Genomic DNA, 19,599 nt, shown 5'->3' on the forward strand with positions numbered 1-19,599 from the left:
GCTGAGCCCACCGAGGGGAATCGAACCCTTGAGGTTAGCGTTGTAAATCCGTAGACTTACCGCTGTTCTAGCGGGGAAAATGTATTAACTGAAAAGAATCACCTTCACAGATAAAAGATTTCAAAAAGCTTTTATATTAAAGTAAGAAAGTAGAAAATTCGTGGTGTGCGTATATAACTATATGTAGTTTGTAATAAAGTGGTTCAAGTCTCGGGATCTGCGAATTTATGTTTACAATAACAAAAAATTTATATACTTTACACAATCTAAAGTGTTAAAGCTTAAAATATGCAAGTAATGACTTATTGTAAGATTTTCTTTATCTATCAACATAAGCCATCAACTAAGATATGTGGTACCTAGAATTCGTAATATTTATATATAAATGTTGTTATTTAATATTAAGCATAATGAGTGTGAATGTATTCAATACTTTTATTTTTAAAAATTATCTTGATTTGTAAATTTCCAAACCAGTGCTAATTATCTGAAAGCAATTTAGAAATTTAAGAAATGCCCCCTAAACTATAGGTACGCAGGCGCATTCGCTAAAACGCCTAATCGTTCTTTCTTTCTGAAGTAGATAATGGCGGATCAGGTTGGTAGTATTTCTTCTGTTAATTCCTCTTTTCTGTTCAATAATTTTAGTTTGGAACAGTAATGATTTATTTCTGAGATTTTTAAGTTGACGCTATTTAGTATTTTAATGTATTCGTTTTGATTCTAATGAATGCATTTAGGGTAACATTAAAGCTTCTTTAAGTAGGCTTAATACATTTTCGGACCTAACACGTGGCTCCTTTTATCTGTAAGTTAGTTGCCCAAAGACTTATTTTTTCTTAGGGTGCATTGCTGTGAGTTATTTTAAGAACTTGCTGTATTGTGTTATCACAATATTACATCGTATTCAAAAAAGCATATTAAGTTCAGTAGAAATAATGTAATTTTAATTCAAATTTAATGTTATAACGCTCTGAAAAAGTTCGAATCAATTACAAAATAAATAAGTAAATTGAATTTGATTAGACTTGTAAGCATTTAATATTAATAAACTATTAAGATTTTAACATACTCCAAGCTGGTCACAAACCTTTTCATGGCAGTTTTTCATAAGTATGGTTTAATTATTTATAAAGTTGATTTATATTACCAGCAAATTGTTAATGGAAATATGTAAGGAAATTGGTCTTGGCGGTTACAGTAATTCACATTCTAAAACATTTTGTGTATCTGGGATAGTTAGCCTGGAATGTTTCATAAATGTTATTAGAATTTATCAAAGCATAATTTGTTAATGTCCATAAACAAGGAAAAATTAACAAGTTATTAAATATGAAATTTAAAAATTATAGAAATAATTCTTATATTTCTTTCTTAGTGTAATAAGAGGCATTTTGAACCACTGAACAGAGTATACCTAATTTTAAAAAAATATATAAATCAGATATTTGTCTGACACAAATGGACATTCTACATTGATTACATATGGCCAAATGGGAAACCTTATGAACCACCAAAGAAAGGGTAAAATTAATGTAGAAACTATTAACTTCCAATTGATATAATTTTTCACACTAACAAAATTAAGCAAAAGATAGTTATAAATAAAATGTGTTATTCAGATAGGTAAGCATTTACTGCTTACACACCCGACAAATAAACGGGAAGTGACAGTTGTTTATAATCAGTTTCTTAGTCCTGGTAAATGTCTTATGAAAACATTGTGGATGTGTGTCACAGCTGAGAAATTCTTCCCAAAGATATTGTAGTTTTTCTTATTTTTTGTTCTTGCTTATGAGCTGTCAGTTTTTTTTCTCCTTTCTCTTGATATCTCTTTTTAAAAATAATTTGTGTAAGTGATGCTGCTTATAAAACAAGGTACTTTCCTAAAATCCTTTTTATTGTATGATTTTGAGAATATTTTATTAAATTTGAGGCTTTTTAATATATAATGAAACAAAGAAAATGTTACTGATTATTCACTTGTATGATTGAACTTATGAGAATTGAAATTTTCAATTTGAGAATATAAATTTTTCATTTTTGAATCACTTGAATTACATCAAGAATTTCAACAGAATAATACAACTGTCATAACACTGCTATAGGTTTTGTCTTTTTTAAATCATAATGAACTGGTGGAAAACTAGGTTTTATTGCTGTTAACTGGATTAGTATTAACATATTTTTCTCTATATTTACAAAAGTGATACAAGTGGCTTAAGATATCCAAGTTTATTTTATTATATCTGCAAATAGCTCGGTATGTTTTCAGGCAGTAAAGCAAGTTTTAAATTTTCTTATTTTGAAGTAATTTGGGATTAGATGATTGGCTTTAATAACTATAAATATAAGCAATATTAGTGGCTGTTCATGTACACTAAGTAACGTTCTAATGTCACATCATTTGTTTTATGTACGTCTGACTAGGATTCAGTTATATATCCATTAATGTTTAGTTATACTGTTTTTTTAAATTTATATCACCAAAATTGGGCAGTACAAGTATATTTTTCTCATTAACAAAGCCTTCATATGCAAACCGGGTCTAAATACATTGCATGAAGGTACGTGAATACAATGAGTTTAGAATAATTAGACTGTGAATTACATTAAAAAATGTTATGATACAATCTTGAGTGGAAATGCAAAGATATCTTTTGTCCTTTTCTCCATTATATTCACCCTTCTGCATTAACCAAACTTTTTAAAGTTTATAATTGTTTCAGTTTTCCTCTTTGTTGTACAGACATGAAATGAATACATGTAGAACTAACATTTTAATTTGTAACAGAGATGTTGATTTTGTATTATCTTTAGCCATTGAATATCTCTTTTTTTTCCCTGTATTAACATTTCAGTAGGAAATGTACTATCTATTGAATCCATGTTTTCCCTGGAATAGTTACCATAAAGATTTGAAATAAATAAAACTTGTTTTTCATGGTGACAAGAAACCCACTTGAAATAAAAATGTATTCTCAAGTTGGCTAGTATGGGTATTAAAACTTTAATTAGAATAAAGTTTTAATATCCATACCAGCTGTCTTTATAATATAAAATGTTATATTTAGATCATTGTAGCAGAAATGATTGTGTTCTTGTGATGTTTCATTGTTTAATATTCATTTTAATAGGGATCCTGTTTTATGTATTTGTTTTGCTTTTCTCCTTTTTTAATTATATGGTCCTCATCATTTTATAAACAGCTGAAAGATGATGAATTTAGCATCATGACGGTCTGCCGATATTTAATTTGTGGAGACTGATTGCTCTGATTTTCAGCCTAGGATATATATTTTCATGTAAACTTATCCAACATAGAAGTAGAAACTGTTTATGTAGAAATGCAATTTTCAGAACTTGCTTTCTATCGAAAGGATGTCCAAGTTTTGACAATAATATTTATTTAAAAAAGTTATTTTAAAGTTTTGTATATGTATATAAATTAATATTTCAGAGTGAGAGAGCTTTCCAAAAGCAGCCAACAGTTTTTCTGAACCGAAAACCCACTCTCGCAAAGCAAAAATCAAAGAAGTCTTTGAGATACGTAAAAAATGTTGGTTTAGGCTTCAAAACTCCAAAGGAGGTGGGTGTTTACATTTTTATTTAACTGTAAATGTCTTGCAGATAATTATTTTCTACCAAATCTCAAAATTATTTTTTAAAAATATTTTCAACTAATTTTTTTTTAAATATAATCACTGAAAAAATGCCTATTATGTTATTTCACTTTCTGTGAGCCATGTAAGCAGCATTGGTGGGAATTTAATATGGTATTAGTAAAGTTTAGCATCATAATGTCCAGAAGAAATGTTAACATTGGATGTAACATCTGTTTTACCTACTCAGGCTTTGTGTCTATTCAACACCCTGAGCAACTGAGAAATGATTAGCTTTGCATCATGACGGTCTGCCGAAATAAACGTGTGGAGGCTGATTGCTCTGATTCTCTTGAAATGTTTGTCAAGTGCTCCACAACATTGTACAATTAACAGTTACTGATTCCTATCAATTTCTTGTATTTTTTAAAATTATTACAATGGATCCATTTTTCATGTTAGTGTCTTCGTACCATGCTTTAGTTCTATACATTTAGGCATGTTAGACAAATTATTTTTATTTTGCAAAAAAAAACAAATGAAATTAATCATGTTATTGGTAAGGTTTGGCTTAATGACAGTAAAACCTTAAGAAATTATGACTGGCATTTATTTCACTTTAAATTGTTTAATGCTACAGGCACTAGTTGAGTGGTTATGGTTTTCGTGGCTTATTTACGTTTTATTGTAGAAGGGCTAGAACTGTCAGGTGATTACAGAGTAGAAAATATAAATCAGTTTGTTGTTACAGAATTTAGCAGCTCAAGAAAGTTATTAAAATAATATTTTGTAACAGATGTATACAAATAAACATGAATAACCTTGACATATTTTTGTGGGGTTAGGTATTTAAGGACTTTTAACTTAAAGTACTTTTAAACCTCAGAATAAAAAGTTCTTCAGTTATGAATGTTTTTAATTCATTTTCATATGGTTTATCTCAGACATTCAAATTGTATTAGACTAAACTACAATTACGTTATGCAGTTGTGAGGTTTGAACTTATAAAATCTGATGTTTTGCAACACAAATTAGAATAAAGATAAGTGCATACAGTTGTGGATTTATGTGTTTACAGGCCCTTCTGGTTTGGTTGTAGAGGATAAAGTTTTCTTTTGTATAGATATATTACAGTGAACTTCTGAGGTAGCATAGAAAGTGCTTAGTATGTGAAATGTTAATGTTTGACTATAGGCACTTACTGGAACATACATAGATAAGAAGTGTCCATTCACTGGAAACGTGAGCATTCGAGGACGGATTCTCCGTGGTGTAGTAATTAAAATGAAAATGCAGCGAACAATTGTAATCAGAAGGGACTACCTTCATTATGTTCGGAAGTACAATCGTTTTGAAAAAAGACACAAAAATATGTCTGTTCATTTATCTCCTTGTTTTAGGTAAGTGTATTAAAATTCTTAAGTTTGCTCTTTATGCATCTTGTAATATTGAATGTTTTATATTTTGACGTAACTGCTAACTGAAAGCTTGGTAACAAATGTTTTTTGAATGACTAGTACAGGATGATAATTACACGACGGTCTTCTGAGTAAATCAGTTTGAAGATGCTGTGTTTATCTGATACTTTTATTTCCCACATTACTTGAGTGTGCAGATCTGGAATTGCATCTGATGTCTTGTGTGTAAATTATTTTTAGGGATGTGGCCTTAGGAGATATTGTGACTGTAGGAGAGTGTCGACCCCTTAGCAAGACTGTGAGGTTCAATGTTCTCAAGGTTACTAAAGCATCTGGAGCAAAGAAAGGATTTCAGAAATTTTAAGAACTGTTGTATCCATGTTAGAGAGGAAATAAAAAGTCAAAATATGTGATATGCCTGAAAGTATATCAAAATCTGATTTTAGAATAGCAGCTCACAAAAGTTAGGTTTGGATGAGGTTTCCCACTGATCACTAAGGAACTGACACATTATCTCTTTTAATATCTTAAAACTGTATGCAAGTTGTGGGTACATTATTACTTCAAAAGGTTGAAGTGTTTCTGCATGCTGTTTTAAGGATGTTTAGTAATTTGTCAAATTAAAGTGGGAGTGGTACTTAAACATGGTATAACTTTCTTCAGCTGGTGCTGAGATCGAGGTAAACTACCGAGATTCTACATACAGTAGTAATTGTCACTCTTAACACTACAAAGGAACAGGATTGTTGTTAAAGTAAAATTCAATCAAACCATTTAATTTATTTTCTGTAATACTACACTCAATGTTTTTCTTCATTGTTCATGAATTTCTTGTTCCACAGTTAGGTCAGAACAGTGTTGAAGCATTTAAGAAAAAACAAAACACATTTTAATTAGCACCAATTGTTACTTTATTAAGCCAGTCCAAAATTTAACAAAAAACATGGTTAAAAATAATCAACTGACCACCATGACTATTAAGTTTCAGTGCAAAGGTATCTCCAGCTGTAGAAAAGTTTTATCTAAATGGCATTTCTGATTTTTATTATTCTACAGAGAAAATTTGTCAAACATATTTAAAATATAAAGAAAACCAAAACATCCCAGTTTGGTAGAATATTAAGGCACAAGTTTTAAATGTTTGCAACCACAGAACACAATCTTAGTTAACATTTCTTAATAATCAATGAGACAAACATGAAATAAATTCTAAATATGTTAATATTTTGAGTGTTCAGGAAGTATTAGTCACAAAATAGACAAACACGACTGTTTATTTCCTGTTGCTATGATACTAAGCACTGTACACACTTTAGATACCTTTTAAGATTAATAAACTATAAATGTAAAAATAACACAAGATATAAACTAAACTTCACTCCAGTAATTTTATGTTGTTAATATTTAAATATTTTTTACGAGGGTCTACCTGCTTTCTATAATGTACAATATCAAATCATAAGCAGTAATTACAGAATCTTTAAAACTTTTTTTTTTTTTGTTGAGCACAGGTGAGGTAACACCACAGAAATGTTTAAGCTCAAGTACTACATCAACATTTTAGCAATACAACCTCCGGTTATTTTTGAAGCAATGCATGAAAAGCATAGAGAAGTGTCACATTATTAAAATTGTCTTTTAACTGGCATGCTAATACACTGCATTTATTTTAAAAAAAAACATTAAAACAAATGTTTCCACTTATGTAAATAAAATTATTTGAGTAGCTTCAAAAAGTGTGGTCCAGAAATCTTTCAATAAATTAATGACTTAAATTGAACTTTCAAAATATTTAACTTTTGTTTGTTAGTCTGACTAATAGCTTAAGTTATGAACAGTTTTAACCAATGAAACTGGAAAAGCTTGCCAAATACTATGTAATTCATCATGAAGTCAAACTAGCTTTTGAAAAATTGGTATATATAAAACTAATAAATACATGATATGGCAGTAGTACAAGTATGTACACATTTAATAACAATCACTAAATATCTTGGATATCTAATGGGTGACAACCACATTTTCATCAACTTACAGGGTCACATACAGTAGTTTGAGGTTTCCATTATTAAACATTAGTATCTAACTGGAATCTTAAACATTCTACCAACAATAATTTTCTATTCACAACAACCTGATTGAGGTCCAAGACAGTCCTCTGAATATCAGATTATTACCAGATAAATTTCTTCAAAATGGGCTAATGATTGTTTTTGGATAATCCCACAAAGCTACTTAAAGGTCCATCTATGTCTACTGTGCCTAATTTTTAAATGGTGGACTAGATAGAAGGCAGCTAGTCAACACCATCCACTGCCTTCTGTGACATAATAATTGGATTTGATTATCACCTGTATTAATGCATCCACAACTCCAAAGCAAAGAGGTCTATTTTTCGTTGTTGCACTCTTTGCATTTCCAATAATGGGATTTTGTACAGTGGACTTGCATCTTTGTTTATATTCTGTACAGTGACAATGAAAACATTGTTTATAAGTAAGAACTTACAATCGTGGTTGTTGCATATGTGCTTTATACTTTGGACTCTTCAGCACAAAATCTCAAGACAGAGTAAAAACAAGTGGAATAAAATTTCATTTATGAAATGTTTCATTGGAAATTAAAAAAAAGGCTTACATTTAATCAATATTATTTTTTCTAAAATACAGACGTGTCTCAAAATGCTATGCATTTTAAAATATTAAGTTGTTAATCTGGGTTATCATTACCTGATTAATAACCTCCTTTCAACCATTGTGTCCCCTATTAAGTCAAGTGGTAAATTTATGGTCTTACAGTGAATATTTGGGATTCAGATCTCATGATAGTCAATGCAGATAGATCGCTACATGGCTGTACACTGAGAAAACAACAACTTAAGATATGTTATGATATATAATTTTGGATAGAAGTTTAAATAATACTATGTAACTGCATCATTTCAAGCACTAGAAAGCATATTGTTCTCTTCTGTCTCATTCTGATGCTCCAGAGGTCATGGACTTTTTTCTTTTTTTTAATAAACCTATAAAGATTCTTCACATGTGAATCTTTTACTAATACAATAGTAAAGCTTAGTGGTTCCTAAGCTGATTGTGGACAACCTGAGTCTTTTCTAATATATTTAAATATATCTCTAGGCAGGTTATATAAAGTTATTTCTTATTGCAACAAACATACTCTGTTACTAGAATTAATAATAAAACATGTACCACATCTGAAGTTAAAAACTACTTTTTAACATTCAGAGTTATTTAAACGATATTTGATGTACTTTCATAATTGCACTTTATTATATTTTAACCTATTAGAACTTTGAAGCATATAGACAATTGTGAACAAGGGGAGTAGATAATACCCTTTAATAAATTTGTACGGTTCATAAAAAAAACTGGTTTTTCACTTAGAAAGTTTTTAAACATCAATTTTAGTAACAAATAAGATTAAACAACATAAAACATCGTCATGTAGTGAATTATAGCATTTTTTTTTTACTTTACAAATACTTGAGTAACAATAGCACAACAAATTGAAATAACCACACCAAAGTAGAACACTAAATATTTTTCTTGTAATCGTTGTTTTCACAAGAAATTTAATACTAAATAATACAAATTACTCTGAGCAGCTAGCGAATTTAATAAACTAATTCATGTATACTGTGAACTAGAAACAAGTGGATAAGAAATGAAAGATGCTCTCGTATCTTATATGAGCAACATGTTTTTAAGTAGTTTTGATCAACAACCAAAAAGTTTAAGACCAGAACATTTGTGTGAATAATGGACATTTTGGTTTCCTATTTTTATTTGCAAAGTAAAATTAAACATAATTTTAACCTTAAGTTAATTACACTATTTTAATCCACCTCATGTACTATTAGTTATAAATCGTTCAAAATGTATTGCACAATTAGAAACCTCTGGCACTAATATACTGCCGTTAAAACTACAAGGTTATTGGTATTTGAGTCAAAATAACTGAGTTAATGAAGGCACAACTGAAGTCGCTGGTTTGTGTTAACCTCTACAAAACTTCAAAATTACTGTTTTAGCCTGATTATTGAATGCAGTTCATCATAAAGGACTTAAAAAAACATTATCTGATTTATTTTATGTTTTGTAAGGAAACAAAATAACCTATTTAAAACAATGTATTATTGAAACCTGCATAAAAAAGATCAAATTCCAATTGGTCTATTTATTGCAATGACTTTTAACAAGATCATAAGCAGCTTAAAACAATTAAATGAACAAAATAGACTGAATTCAACTTTGTGATAAATTTATAGTGATAAGAAATATTTGTATATTTCAACTTTGAAGTAGAAATTAACAAAAACGTTTTTGTCGAGACTCAAAATGGTTCCTTCTTTCACAGATGAAAAGCTTTAACATAATCATAATGCAAAAGTTGGACTCAAATTGTAATGACATATTCAAAGAACCAAAATTTGGAAAACGTTAAGAAAAGATTGGAGTGAACATGTTTAACATATATGAAAATAAGATTGCCAAAGTGTTTTACTGAAAACTGGGTTTGTTTAGTACTGATACCAGGGCTGTTTGCGAACCCAACGAACTTGAATACCAGAATCTGTGCGGATCTTGATGGAGGCAGCCTCACAAGCTCGAACAGTTTCTTTCACGCTCTGCATAAGGTTTTGAGCGTTGCCTACCAGCATGTCTGTGGCCTCCTGATCTTCCTCTGTTCCTAAAAGTGAACAACTAATTAGAATACTAGAGTTAACAAAAATAAAGCCTAATCTCTTTAAAAAAAATGTTAACATTTTTTGAAGTACATTTGCAGACAATATAATAGGAGAAATCACATAAATCAACAGATGTTGGTCATCAAAACATGCACAATGCCTCTAGTGATCATTAATACACTAAATTAACCCACTGACTATGGCTGCTGTAAACATGCGTGGATTTTTGCACCACTTACTTCAACTGCTTGAAGTGGACCATATCCTGTAAGGTGAATCAGAAGTCAGTGGGTTAAGAACAAAAACTTGCAGTGGAGATACAACCTCAAACCATATTCATTTCAATACTCATTAGAATTCAAACTTGTTTTAGGATCTAAATGAACTAAAATATTTTCAAAACAATTAATTACAATTTCATAACATTTCACATTCTTTATCTATATACTTATAAATTACTAAAGCTTTTGTTTAAAAAATAATAAAGACTAAAAGTTTGCTTCAAATGATAAAAACAACTCTAACAAAACTTTAGAAATAAGTGGTGACAAGGAATTCTGGAACTCTATAATCTGAAAACATTTTTTTATCATTTGTTTTTTTTTTCAAACCTAAATTGTCTAATTTAAACACTGAACCAAAAAGTGTAAAATGGAAGATTAAAAGTCTCCATATTTGTTAGTAATTAACTGTTGGAAACTTTGTATATGTATACATAAAGAACCAAGTGAAATCTCCATGAACATTCTAACTCTACCACTCATAGTTTTATAATAGTTAAAAAATAACAGTTTTACATGTATTACCAAGTCACCACACACAAACGTCAAGTACATAAGGATGAAATTAACTTTTGTATAAGAAATAAATTTTCTTCCTAAGAGCATGCTTTAATTGACTAAATGTGAGTTAAATATGAAACACACGCACAGAGAAAGGTGCTTGTTTACATTTACAAGAGAAAGTTGTTTATTTACGTGAAATTACTGTACATAACTCCCATAAACTAGTTTAATGAAACTAAGTGGTTTCATAGAAACTCCCACAGCATTTTTGTCAAAACAAATGTGTAGAAATAATATCTCCTGAATTATGTTTAAGTTGCAGGCAAAATTTGTTGTTTTACATTAATGTTTGTTTACAACTGTTAACAATAATTACTTGTAATGTTCAAGCCTCAAATGATACATTAAAATGTTTACATTATTATCAGAAAAGTCCAATGATTGAGCCTAAACAAAGTTCGTGAAATACAGGTGAGAAATGTGTGTCTATTTCAACTTTATAAAGATGTTCCAAAACTAAACATGCTGAAAACTAAATGGAGTAATTTACCACAAATAATTTCACTGCCATCTGGTGTTGGGACTGGTGCTGTAAAAATAATTCAGTCTAATTTCAATATCAAAACACATAAAAAAGCTAGTTCATGATAATTCAATTTTGGACTAAATTTGTGGAATTTCTTGCACTACACGTTTCAACCATATGCACTTTTTTTTTTTTTTTTTATATATAAACTCCAAATTTAAATTTGTAGGAACAAATGTTCAAGTTTTATTTAGCAACATTTGATAAGTTTCTTGATAGATCTAATTATGACAAAATTATACAATGTGTTCCAAAATTACTTATTCAATAAAATAGTAAGCCACAATGCATAAACATAATAATGGATTAGATTTGATTTGTTTCGAATTTTGCACAAAGCTACACAAGGACTATCTGTGCTAGCCATCCCTAATTTAGCAGTGTAAGACTAGAGGGAAGGCAGCTAGTCATCACCACCCACTGCCAGCTCTTAGGCTACTATTTTACCAACAAATAATAGGTTTGACCATAACTATATAATGCCCTCACAGATGAAATGGCGAGCACGTTTGGTGTGACAAGGATTCAAACTCACAACCCTCGGATTTCGAGTCAAGTGCCTTAACCACCTGGCCATGCTGGGCCCAATGGATTAGAATTACAGTAATGTTACTTTGAGCCATCTTTGGATGATAAATTTCCATACATCATTTGACAGTATTACTCTGACTGCTTCAATCCAACCAGCTGTATACTAGATATCTGGGTTTCACCTATGATGGACTGGCATCCAATCCCGTAGGATTGTGTTACCACTCCCATTCACTCAGAAAAGTGTGCATAAGCACCAGCTTTACATGTCGTTTGAGGCACAACAAGGACTGTCTTTTCTTACCTTCTGTAGTATCATGACTCGAATGTGAATCCATGTACATCAATTTAAAGCTTACCAAATCAGACCATAAAATAACCAATTTACCCAAGATCAAGTCATTTGAATTTCACCAGAAACCACAGTTTAGTTGCATTCCATAACTGTATTAGAATTATGTAACTTTCTCCAATATCAAGTATTTTAAAATAAAACACGGATAAAACTTCCAACTACTGAACAAACTACAAAAGTTTGTTTCATTGAGCTTCATCAAAATATACACAAAAGTTTCGAATGATTGAATTTATCCTCTAGCAACGAATTAAACAAGTAAACATAGCTGAAATAATTGCCAATATCTCACCTTGTGCACCCAGCATTGTTGCTTTCACTGTTGAGAGAATTCTCAATTGAGTGCCAATAGTTGGAATTCGTTCACAGATCTGAAGAATGTTCTGTTAAAACAACAATACAACAATCAGAATTTTAACAATGTTTTATATGAGATTAAACAAATTATTAATATACTACTAAATAATATACAGCATCCAGAATATCATACAATAAAGTTGTTTAGGGCATTTTAAAAAAAACTCCTTGTGAACAAATTCAATCAACACTGACTCAGCTACTTGTTGTAGTAACTTTGATAATATATTTATTGTATATTTTAAAATAACATTTGATATTTATATCAGAAACACTGTTTTAACCAACAGAAAGTGTCATTTGGGGTTGTTTTTGGTTTTAAATGTTATGTTTGTACTTAAAACATAAATTACTACTTTTTCTACAGTTAACGAAAGAAGCATACTGGAAGCAGTACTTTTTCCAGTCTCGTGGTATTCTGCTGCAAATAAGTTATTATTATAGGTATGTAATATATTTTATTGTTAGAATTTGTGATAAAAACTATATACTAATCAAAATAAACAATACTGAATCCACATTAATACTGCCTGGCATACAATTTAAATGCAAGAAGGTAAAAATATAATTCAAATAATTTGCATATGCATGTTTTTTGATGGCCTTTTTTATTACCAGAACAGCTACAAAACTGTTTTGTTACCACTATAAGATTGACTGACCATGGCCATAAACGTTTACTGTGTTCATCTTATTTTACAAGATACACAAAAGACCCAATATAAACTGAGTTTCAACTGACTGTTCCCATAAACGTTTACTGTGTTCATCTTATTTTACAAGATACACAAAAGACCCAATATAAACTGAGTTTCAACTGACTGTTCTCATGCGTTTATCTGTGCAAATTCGAGCTTGTTCTTTTGCCAATCTAGTTACTTCTTCTGAAGCTTCTGCAATAGCTTTAGCACACGCTATCAAGTCTTTCTTTGAACCGCCTTCTCCCCTGTTACATAAACAAACAAAACTATATTATCTTCATGTCAGAGCAACTTAAATGTCTTTAAACCTAAAAACAAAAACATTATCTCCACATCAGAGTAACTTAAATATCTTTAAACCTAAAGACAAAAACTACGTTATCTTCACATTAGAGTAACCTAAAGACAAAACTACATTATGTTCATATCAAAGTGCCTTAAATGTTTTTTAAACCTAAAAAGAATCTTTGAATAAAATAATTAAATTAACTTAATTGGATATCAACTATGACTAAAACAATCTACGGGCAGGAACAGGAATGAAAAAATAATCTAAATCCAGAAAATTTTTACAAAGACCATACTACCAACATTACTTATGTTGAAGACTTGTGGGGTACAAACAGCACAAAGTCATATATCAACAAGCAGTCTATAAAAATATACCCATAAAAATAAAAAATTAATTAAATTTTCATGAGTAACCTTGGTATTAATAGTGTTTTTAACTAAGTGCAATGACATCAAAACATTAAGCCTAAATCAAATCACAAAATGACTGGTGTAAGTTGTAGTTTTCTTTTTAATCTTAAAACAGAACTTAGCCACTCTTACCTAACTAGCTGACTAAGATTAGCCATTAACAAAGCCATTTTCTTAGCAGCAGCCACAATTTCATTATCCTTGCTTGACCACTGTTTGACCTCTTGATGCAAACCATGTGCAGCCATCTAGTTAATAAAAAAAGCTGAATTTACTACCACTACATCTCTAAATAAACACACCCATAAGTCAAGTTACATTTTCGGTTTTGATTCTATCAGTCTTCTGCCTTGTGCACTTTTGATTAAATTATTTTAAAAATACACAGTAATTACAGTATTCTTTATTTTAGAACTTTTTATCCTTGCTGATAGTAAAGAAAATAATAAATAGATAATAAAATAACTATCATTTCACATTGCTCGTGAATGATGAATATAAAAATACTTTCTAATAATTTTTATGGCATTTCATTGATCTATTTATAGTGTATATTTCTTTTATGTTTCTAAAACATATTAAACGAGGTACAAACATATTTGTTTACTGGCAAATTTCAATAAAAGGAAAGATAGTCCAGCTATAAATGTACTCTAGCAACTGTGAAGTTTTGTAGGTATACATATAACACTTAACACTTTCCTTCAGTCTGTACTTTCCCTTTACAAACGTCCTATATTCTTATGTAGAACATCTCAAATCCAGATATGGTCATGTGCTAAGTTCTGTACAAGGCGATACGGTCATGTGCTATACGGTCATGTGCTAACTTCTGCGCAAGGCGATACGGTCATGTGCTAAGTTCTGCGCAAGGCGATACGGTCATGTGCTAAGTTCTGTGCAAGGCGATACGGTCATGTGCTAAGTTCTGCACAAGCGTCACGTACTAAGTTCTGCAAGATACAGTCATGTGCTAAGTTCTGTAGATGCAAGTCTTGTCCTGGTCTTATTGGTCACTCGTGCTGATAAGATTGTTTTCAACCAGTGAAAAATAAATAATATTGTTTATTTACATTTTCATTTGCAACAATCTTGCTACTTATACAGCTGGCTTGAAACTTTCATTTCAGCTTCAACATATAAAGCATGAGTTTTATTTTAATATTAACAGTGTCATCTTCTTCAAATCCATTTTTTATCTTTTAAAAAAAATCTCAATACTATTGAGTAACAAACAGCATCTCTTATAAAGTTAAAAAACAAAGTTAAGACAGTTTTATGAATCTCCAGAGTTATTACTGTATTTCTTAAACAATAGCATATATTTTGAAATGTTAAATAATAAAGTGTAAAAAACTTAACCTTTTCTGATATACATAACCCAATATACTAGAGAAACTACAGTCATGACAGTTATAGCTGTGCAGCTTTACCATTTCTTGAACTTGTCTATCACAACTACTACGTAAGTTTATTCCAGGGTAAAAAAAATTCCTGACAAAAAAGAGAGATAGACGGGAATTTAAAATCTACCATAATTGGTTGATTTTAAATAAATATGATCTAACTTACCTTGATTGGCTGATCTGGAAATGAGCAATATAAAACTTACCATAATTGGCTGGTTAGGCTGAGGAGCAGGGAAGGTTGCTTCAAATTCATCATCTGTTTCTGGAGGGGGAGGACGAGGGGGAGGTACTTCTTCCTGGCCAGGTAGAGGGGGTCTGGGAGGAGCTTGTTCTTAAAGATAGAATACAAGTAATTATTAACAATTTTCATATGTACAATCTCATAAATATGCCAACCAAGATACATCCTTGGTAGTGGTTCTCCATGAAGCATTACCAAACTGAAACAATACTGTTCTGTATATTAAACATATTTTGTTAACAGTAACAATAATGTACAATTACTACTTCTTCAAATGGAGCAGTGGCAAAATTCCAAAAAATAAAGATATATCATAAAACCACTCTCTCTTATGTCCTCGTTTAGTTTATACTGATAAGGAAGTATTACAGTTTGCAAAATCTGAGCTTTTCTAACACTTATTTACAATGTTTCAGTTTGCATCATTCACAAATTCCTCATTTTTTGAAGTTACTTTGGAATTCAAGTAGTTGATTTGAAATTATGTAAACTGCTTTTCACAGAAAACATGACACTGAAAAATATACCACCATAAAGCAAGAATCTCTATTCTTTCTGTTAAGCTCTATTTGTGTGAATCTAAAGCAACTAAATCAATCATGCTCCAAATTCACACCAGAAAATTTCTCTATTTTTATAGGTTGTTTTGGTGTGTTTTGAATTTCGCACACAGCTACTCGAGGGCTATCTGCACTAGCCATCCCTAATGTAGCAGTGTAAGACTAGAGGGAAGGCAGTTAGTCATCATCACCCACCACCTTCTCTTGTGCTTCTCTTTTACCAATGAATAGTGGGATTGACCGTCACATTATAACATATGTTTGGTGTAACAGGGATTCAAACCCACAACCCTCAGATAATGAGTCAAGTACCTTAACCACCTGGCCATACAGGTTGTTATTCACACAGCACAAATCCTTTTGAAAATAAATTTTGAATTATATACTTTATAAATAACAAAAGATATTAATGTAAGACATGAGGCAAGTAGTTTTGTGGCAATACTATTTTGTATCCAGTTAGAATACAAAGAGCTAAACATGTGATTAAAGTAGGTCGTCTCATCTAGTAAGACTATTACTGGTTTATGCTGTCTACCAGTTATTTACCAATTCTTTGAACATTAGAAAAAGGTATTCAAAGTTAATAAATTCTAGTAGCCTGCCCTTAGCAGCACAGTGGATATTTTGTTGGAATCTGGAAAAAAACTGAATATAAATTATGTATCATTTGTCCTCACTTCTATATAAAAGGTACTTGTAACAGGTTTCAACAGCTTTAAAAGAAACAAGCAGACTAGTGGTTATTTTGGATGTTACATAAATATGGAGTTTTAATATAATTATATAAAATTCCAATAACTAATGTTCCTTTCTAATTGTTTTAGTTTGTTGTATATGAATTTTGTGCCTGATTATTCAAGTGATACTCACTAACTATATTAATTACAATGTAGCTGTAATGGAATCGTTTGTATTGAATTTCTTTTAGAGAAAAACTACAACAGTAATTCTTGGATTGAGTTCATATCCCAATGGATGGTTTCATTGTATAATGAATTTACTGAGAGTGTGTAGTTATTGTCATAGATGAAGTATTCAGCTTGTTTAAAGGGATAAATTTATACAAAAATGTTTCATAAAATATGAAATTAAACATTTCAACATCACATAAACTCAGTTTTTGATAAATATTACTTCAAATAGAGTAGATATAAAGCAAGTCTATTTCAAACCTAATACTATATTTATTCAGAGTTAGATCAATTTGCAAAATCAATACAAAAATGTTATACACAAAAACACCAAGGTATTAATATTCTCAACTAAAAACTACAAACAAAAAAAGTCAGGTGGTTACTGTTCCAAACCTTACTTTTACAAAACGTATGCAACATTCAACCAAATACGTTGGCAGGATTAGAAAATCACCTGCAGCCCTAGCTTGCCAATATTTATACTTTAATATTTTAACACTTGAAACTAATTTACAAGGGGAAATATGTCGAACAAACAAAGCCTCCTATATCAAAACACATATCCATGCATACACACACACAGTTTAACCCTTTGACAGTAGCTGCTTTAAACATGCATCAAATTGTTTTGAGCCATACACTGTACATAGCACACTGCAGGAGGTAAGCTGTACCCAGTATGGTGAACCAGCAGTCAATGGGTTAACAATAAAACATGACAGCATGAATCTTACATACGTATATGATATATAAACCTGATACAAGGTGAACTGTTTTGTTACATATTTTAATGCTTACACAGTTATACTAAACAAGTCCTACTTAATCATTAAGAACAATATAGTGAAGCCAGTCATCCATAAAACTTACCAATGGAACTTAATGTCATAAAAAAGCAAACTATAATGATTAGAAGCACACTGCATTGTCACTAGTTGGTATCCTCACTATTAATGGATATTTTTCCCCATATATAAACAAATAAAGGAGAAAATTTATAAAAAAAAATACAATACTCTAGTTTAAGAATGAATATTAAAAAGGCTTAACTGATTATCTATCATTTTTTCCCTCACTAACAAATAGCTCTTATCAAACTGTGATTCTTCACACACCTAACAAGAAATAACTTTCTGAAAATAGAATGTAGTATACCCTCTTTTTTTTTACAGTTTCCCACTGCAAAGGGTTATACAAAAGTTCCTCCAAGTACATTTATTTAGATGAGATAGAAGCAAAATTATGCAGTTTCTACCTAATTTAACAGCAGGTTTATGTTTTTAAGCACAAAGTTACAGAATGAGCTATCTCTGCTTTGACTTCCACGGGTATCAAAAACTCAGTTTCTACATGTAATTAGGTTTTAAATTTTCTGCCGACCCACAAGGGGGTTTATGCAGTATGAATATAGAATAATGCACAAAACGAACCTTCTTCAGTGCGATGGAATACATGCCGCAAAGAAAAAAAATCTATTGATAACCACTTTTTATGTTACTCAACATAGTTTTTAAAACAAGTTTTGACAAACAGAAGATTTTTGAATGTGTTTTTTGTGTATATATATTTAACAACTCTTCAGGAAAATAAAAATAAACAGTGGGCTATCTGTGCCGTGACCACTACGTGCATCAAAACCTCTGTTTTAATATGTTGAGCCTTCAGACTAATAATGAGCTAGCAGGTGTCAAGACTACTTGTAACATTTTTTTTATTAAATAAAAACAAGACCTCAAATCACTTTGTATCAATCTCATACTTGTGCTTAGTTTTATTTAGTTTTCTGTAACAAACTAGACATCAGAAACTTCTCTGAAAGTTACTTTCACCTCTTCTGTCTATTACACACGACCCTGAGACCGAAAAGGTACTGATTTAAAACATACAATGTTCATGTTTAAAGAAAGTGACCAATTAAAACAAAGTGCATTAAAGTATGCATATGTTCTTAACAATAAATCCAACATCACAGATTTGTCTGTAAATAGTAATGTAACTACTAATGAAAATCCAGTGTTATCTTTATAGTGGTTATGAAAGGTAGCATAATAAATGACTGTTCCTGTTGAAACACAGTCTAACACATGCAAGAAAGAATAAGATAAATCAGATTCAACATTACAGGAATGTGTATCTGTTAATTTTTCATACTGTAAAAATTATCTTAAATTAATCCACTTTGACAAGCCCAAGTATTACTAAAGTCTGTTAAACTTCAGTGTAAATATACATTTCACTATTCTCAACCTACAACATTATCTTCACTGTTAAATAGTGGGAAACTTGAGTGTAAACATACAGCTCACTATTTAATTCTACTATGTTATCTTCTCTATTGATTAATGGGAAATGCGAGATACAAATTCTACAAAAGTTGGAACAATAATGTTTCATGCCAACCTAAAGAACTTTATTTTTGCACTGCACAAGATTTCCACAATTAACAAGAAACTGAACACGATATTCTAAGACCAAACATACGATAAAAATACAAATAGTTCCTACTTTGTATTACATAAGTACATAAAGACTAACACTGGAGTGGGTATCTCAGACATTTAATTTACAAACAGCAAAGTAATAGTAACAGGCATCTTTCATCAGTAAGGAGAAAAGTGAATGAAAAACAAAAGAGTACAAGAAAGTTTTTAAGTGAATCCATATGCTAGATACTTAAGCCTCCTTCACCATTATCAGGGGACCATTCCCATAGTTTGCTTTTTT

The 19,599-nt window shown here is 30.5% G+C and overlaps 2 protein-coding genes across 12 annotated transcripts in view; one reads left to right on the forward strand and one right to left on the reverse strand.

Moving 5' to 3' along the window:
- The first annotated feature begins 507 nt into the window (after window positions 1–507).
- On the forward strand, window positions 508–5,433 carry RpS11 (ribosomal protein S11). The gene is made up of 4 exons (XM_076497325.1): window positions 508–598; window positions 3,461–3,589; window positions 4,797–5,002; window positions 5,261–5,433. The coding sequence occupies exons 1-4, from the start codon at window positions 587–589 to the stop codon at window positions 5,382–5,384; spliced, it is 471 nt and encodes a 156-aa protein (XP_076353440.1). The 5' UTR covers window positions 508–586; the 3' UTR covers window positions 5,385–5,433.
- A 474-nt stretch (window positions 5,434–5,907) lies between these two features.
- LOC143248692 (vinculin-like) overlaps window positions 5,908–19,599 on the reverse strand; it is a 71,975-nt gene continuing 58,283 nt past the window's right edge. For 9 of the 11 annotated variants that reach the window (XM_076497314.1, XM_076497310.1, XM_076497313.1 and 6 more), the window contains 6 exons: window positions 15,361–15,488; window positions 13,881–13,996; window positions 13,168–13,291; window positions 12,281–12,371; window positions 11,067–11,105; window positions 5,908–9,733 (listed from right to left, as the gene is read on the reverse strand). In XM_076497314.1, the coding sequence (XP_076353429.1) occupies window positions 9,564–9,733; window positions 11,067–11,105; window positions 12,281–12,371; window positions 13,168–13,291; window positions 13,881–13,996; window positions 15,361–15,488 (668 nt within the window). In that variant the 3' untranslated portion in view covers window positions 5,908–9,563. The remainder of the gene's footprint in view (window positions 9,734–11,066; window positions 11,106–12,280; window positions 12,372–13,167; window positions 13,292–13,880; window positions 13,997–15,360; window positions 15,489–19,599) is intronic. The other 2 variants (XM_076497311.1, XM_076497321.1) reach the window with 1 other exon arrangement.

Source organism: Tachypleus tridentatus, chromosome 4 (genome assembly GCF_004210375.1).
Source record: "Tachypleus tridentatus isolate NWPU-2018 chromosome 4, ASM421037v1, whole genome shotgun sequence".
NCBI lineage: Eukaryota > Metazoa > Arthropoda > Merostomata > Xiphosura > Limulidae > Tachypleus > Tachypleus tridentatus.

Excerpts from the sequence above, each read along its gene's own strand:
- RpS11 (XM_076497325.1), top strand. Across the intron at positions 3,590-4,796 it reads GCTTCAAAACTCCAAAGGAG|GCACTTACTGGAACATACAT; the intron begins GTGGGTGTTTAC and ends GTTTGACTATAG. Across the intron at positions 5,003-5,260 it reads CATTTATCTCCTTGTTTTAG|GGATGTGGCCTTAGGAGATA; the intron begins GTAAGTGTATTA and ends AATTATTTTTAG.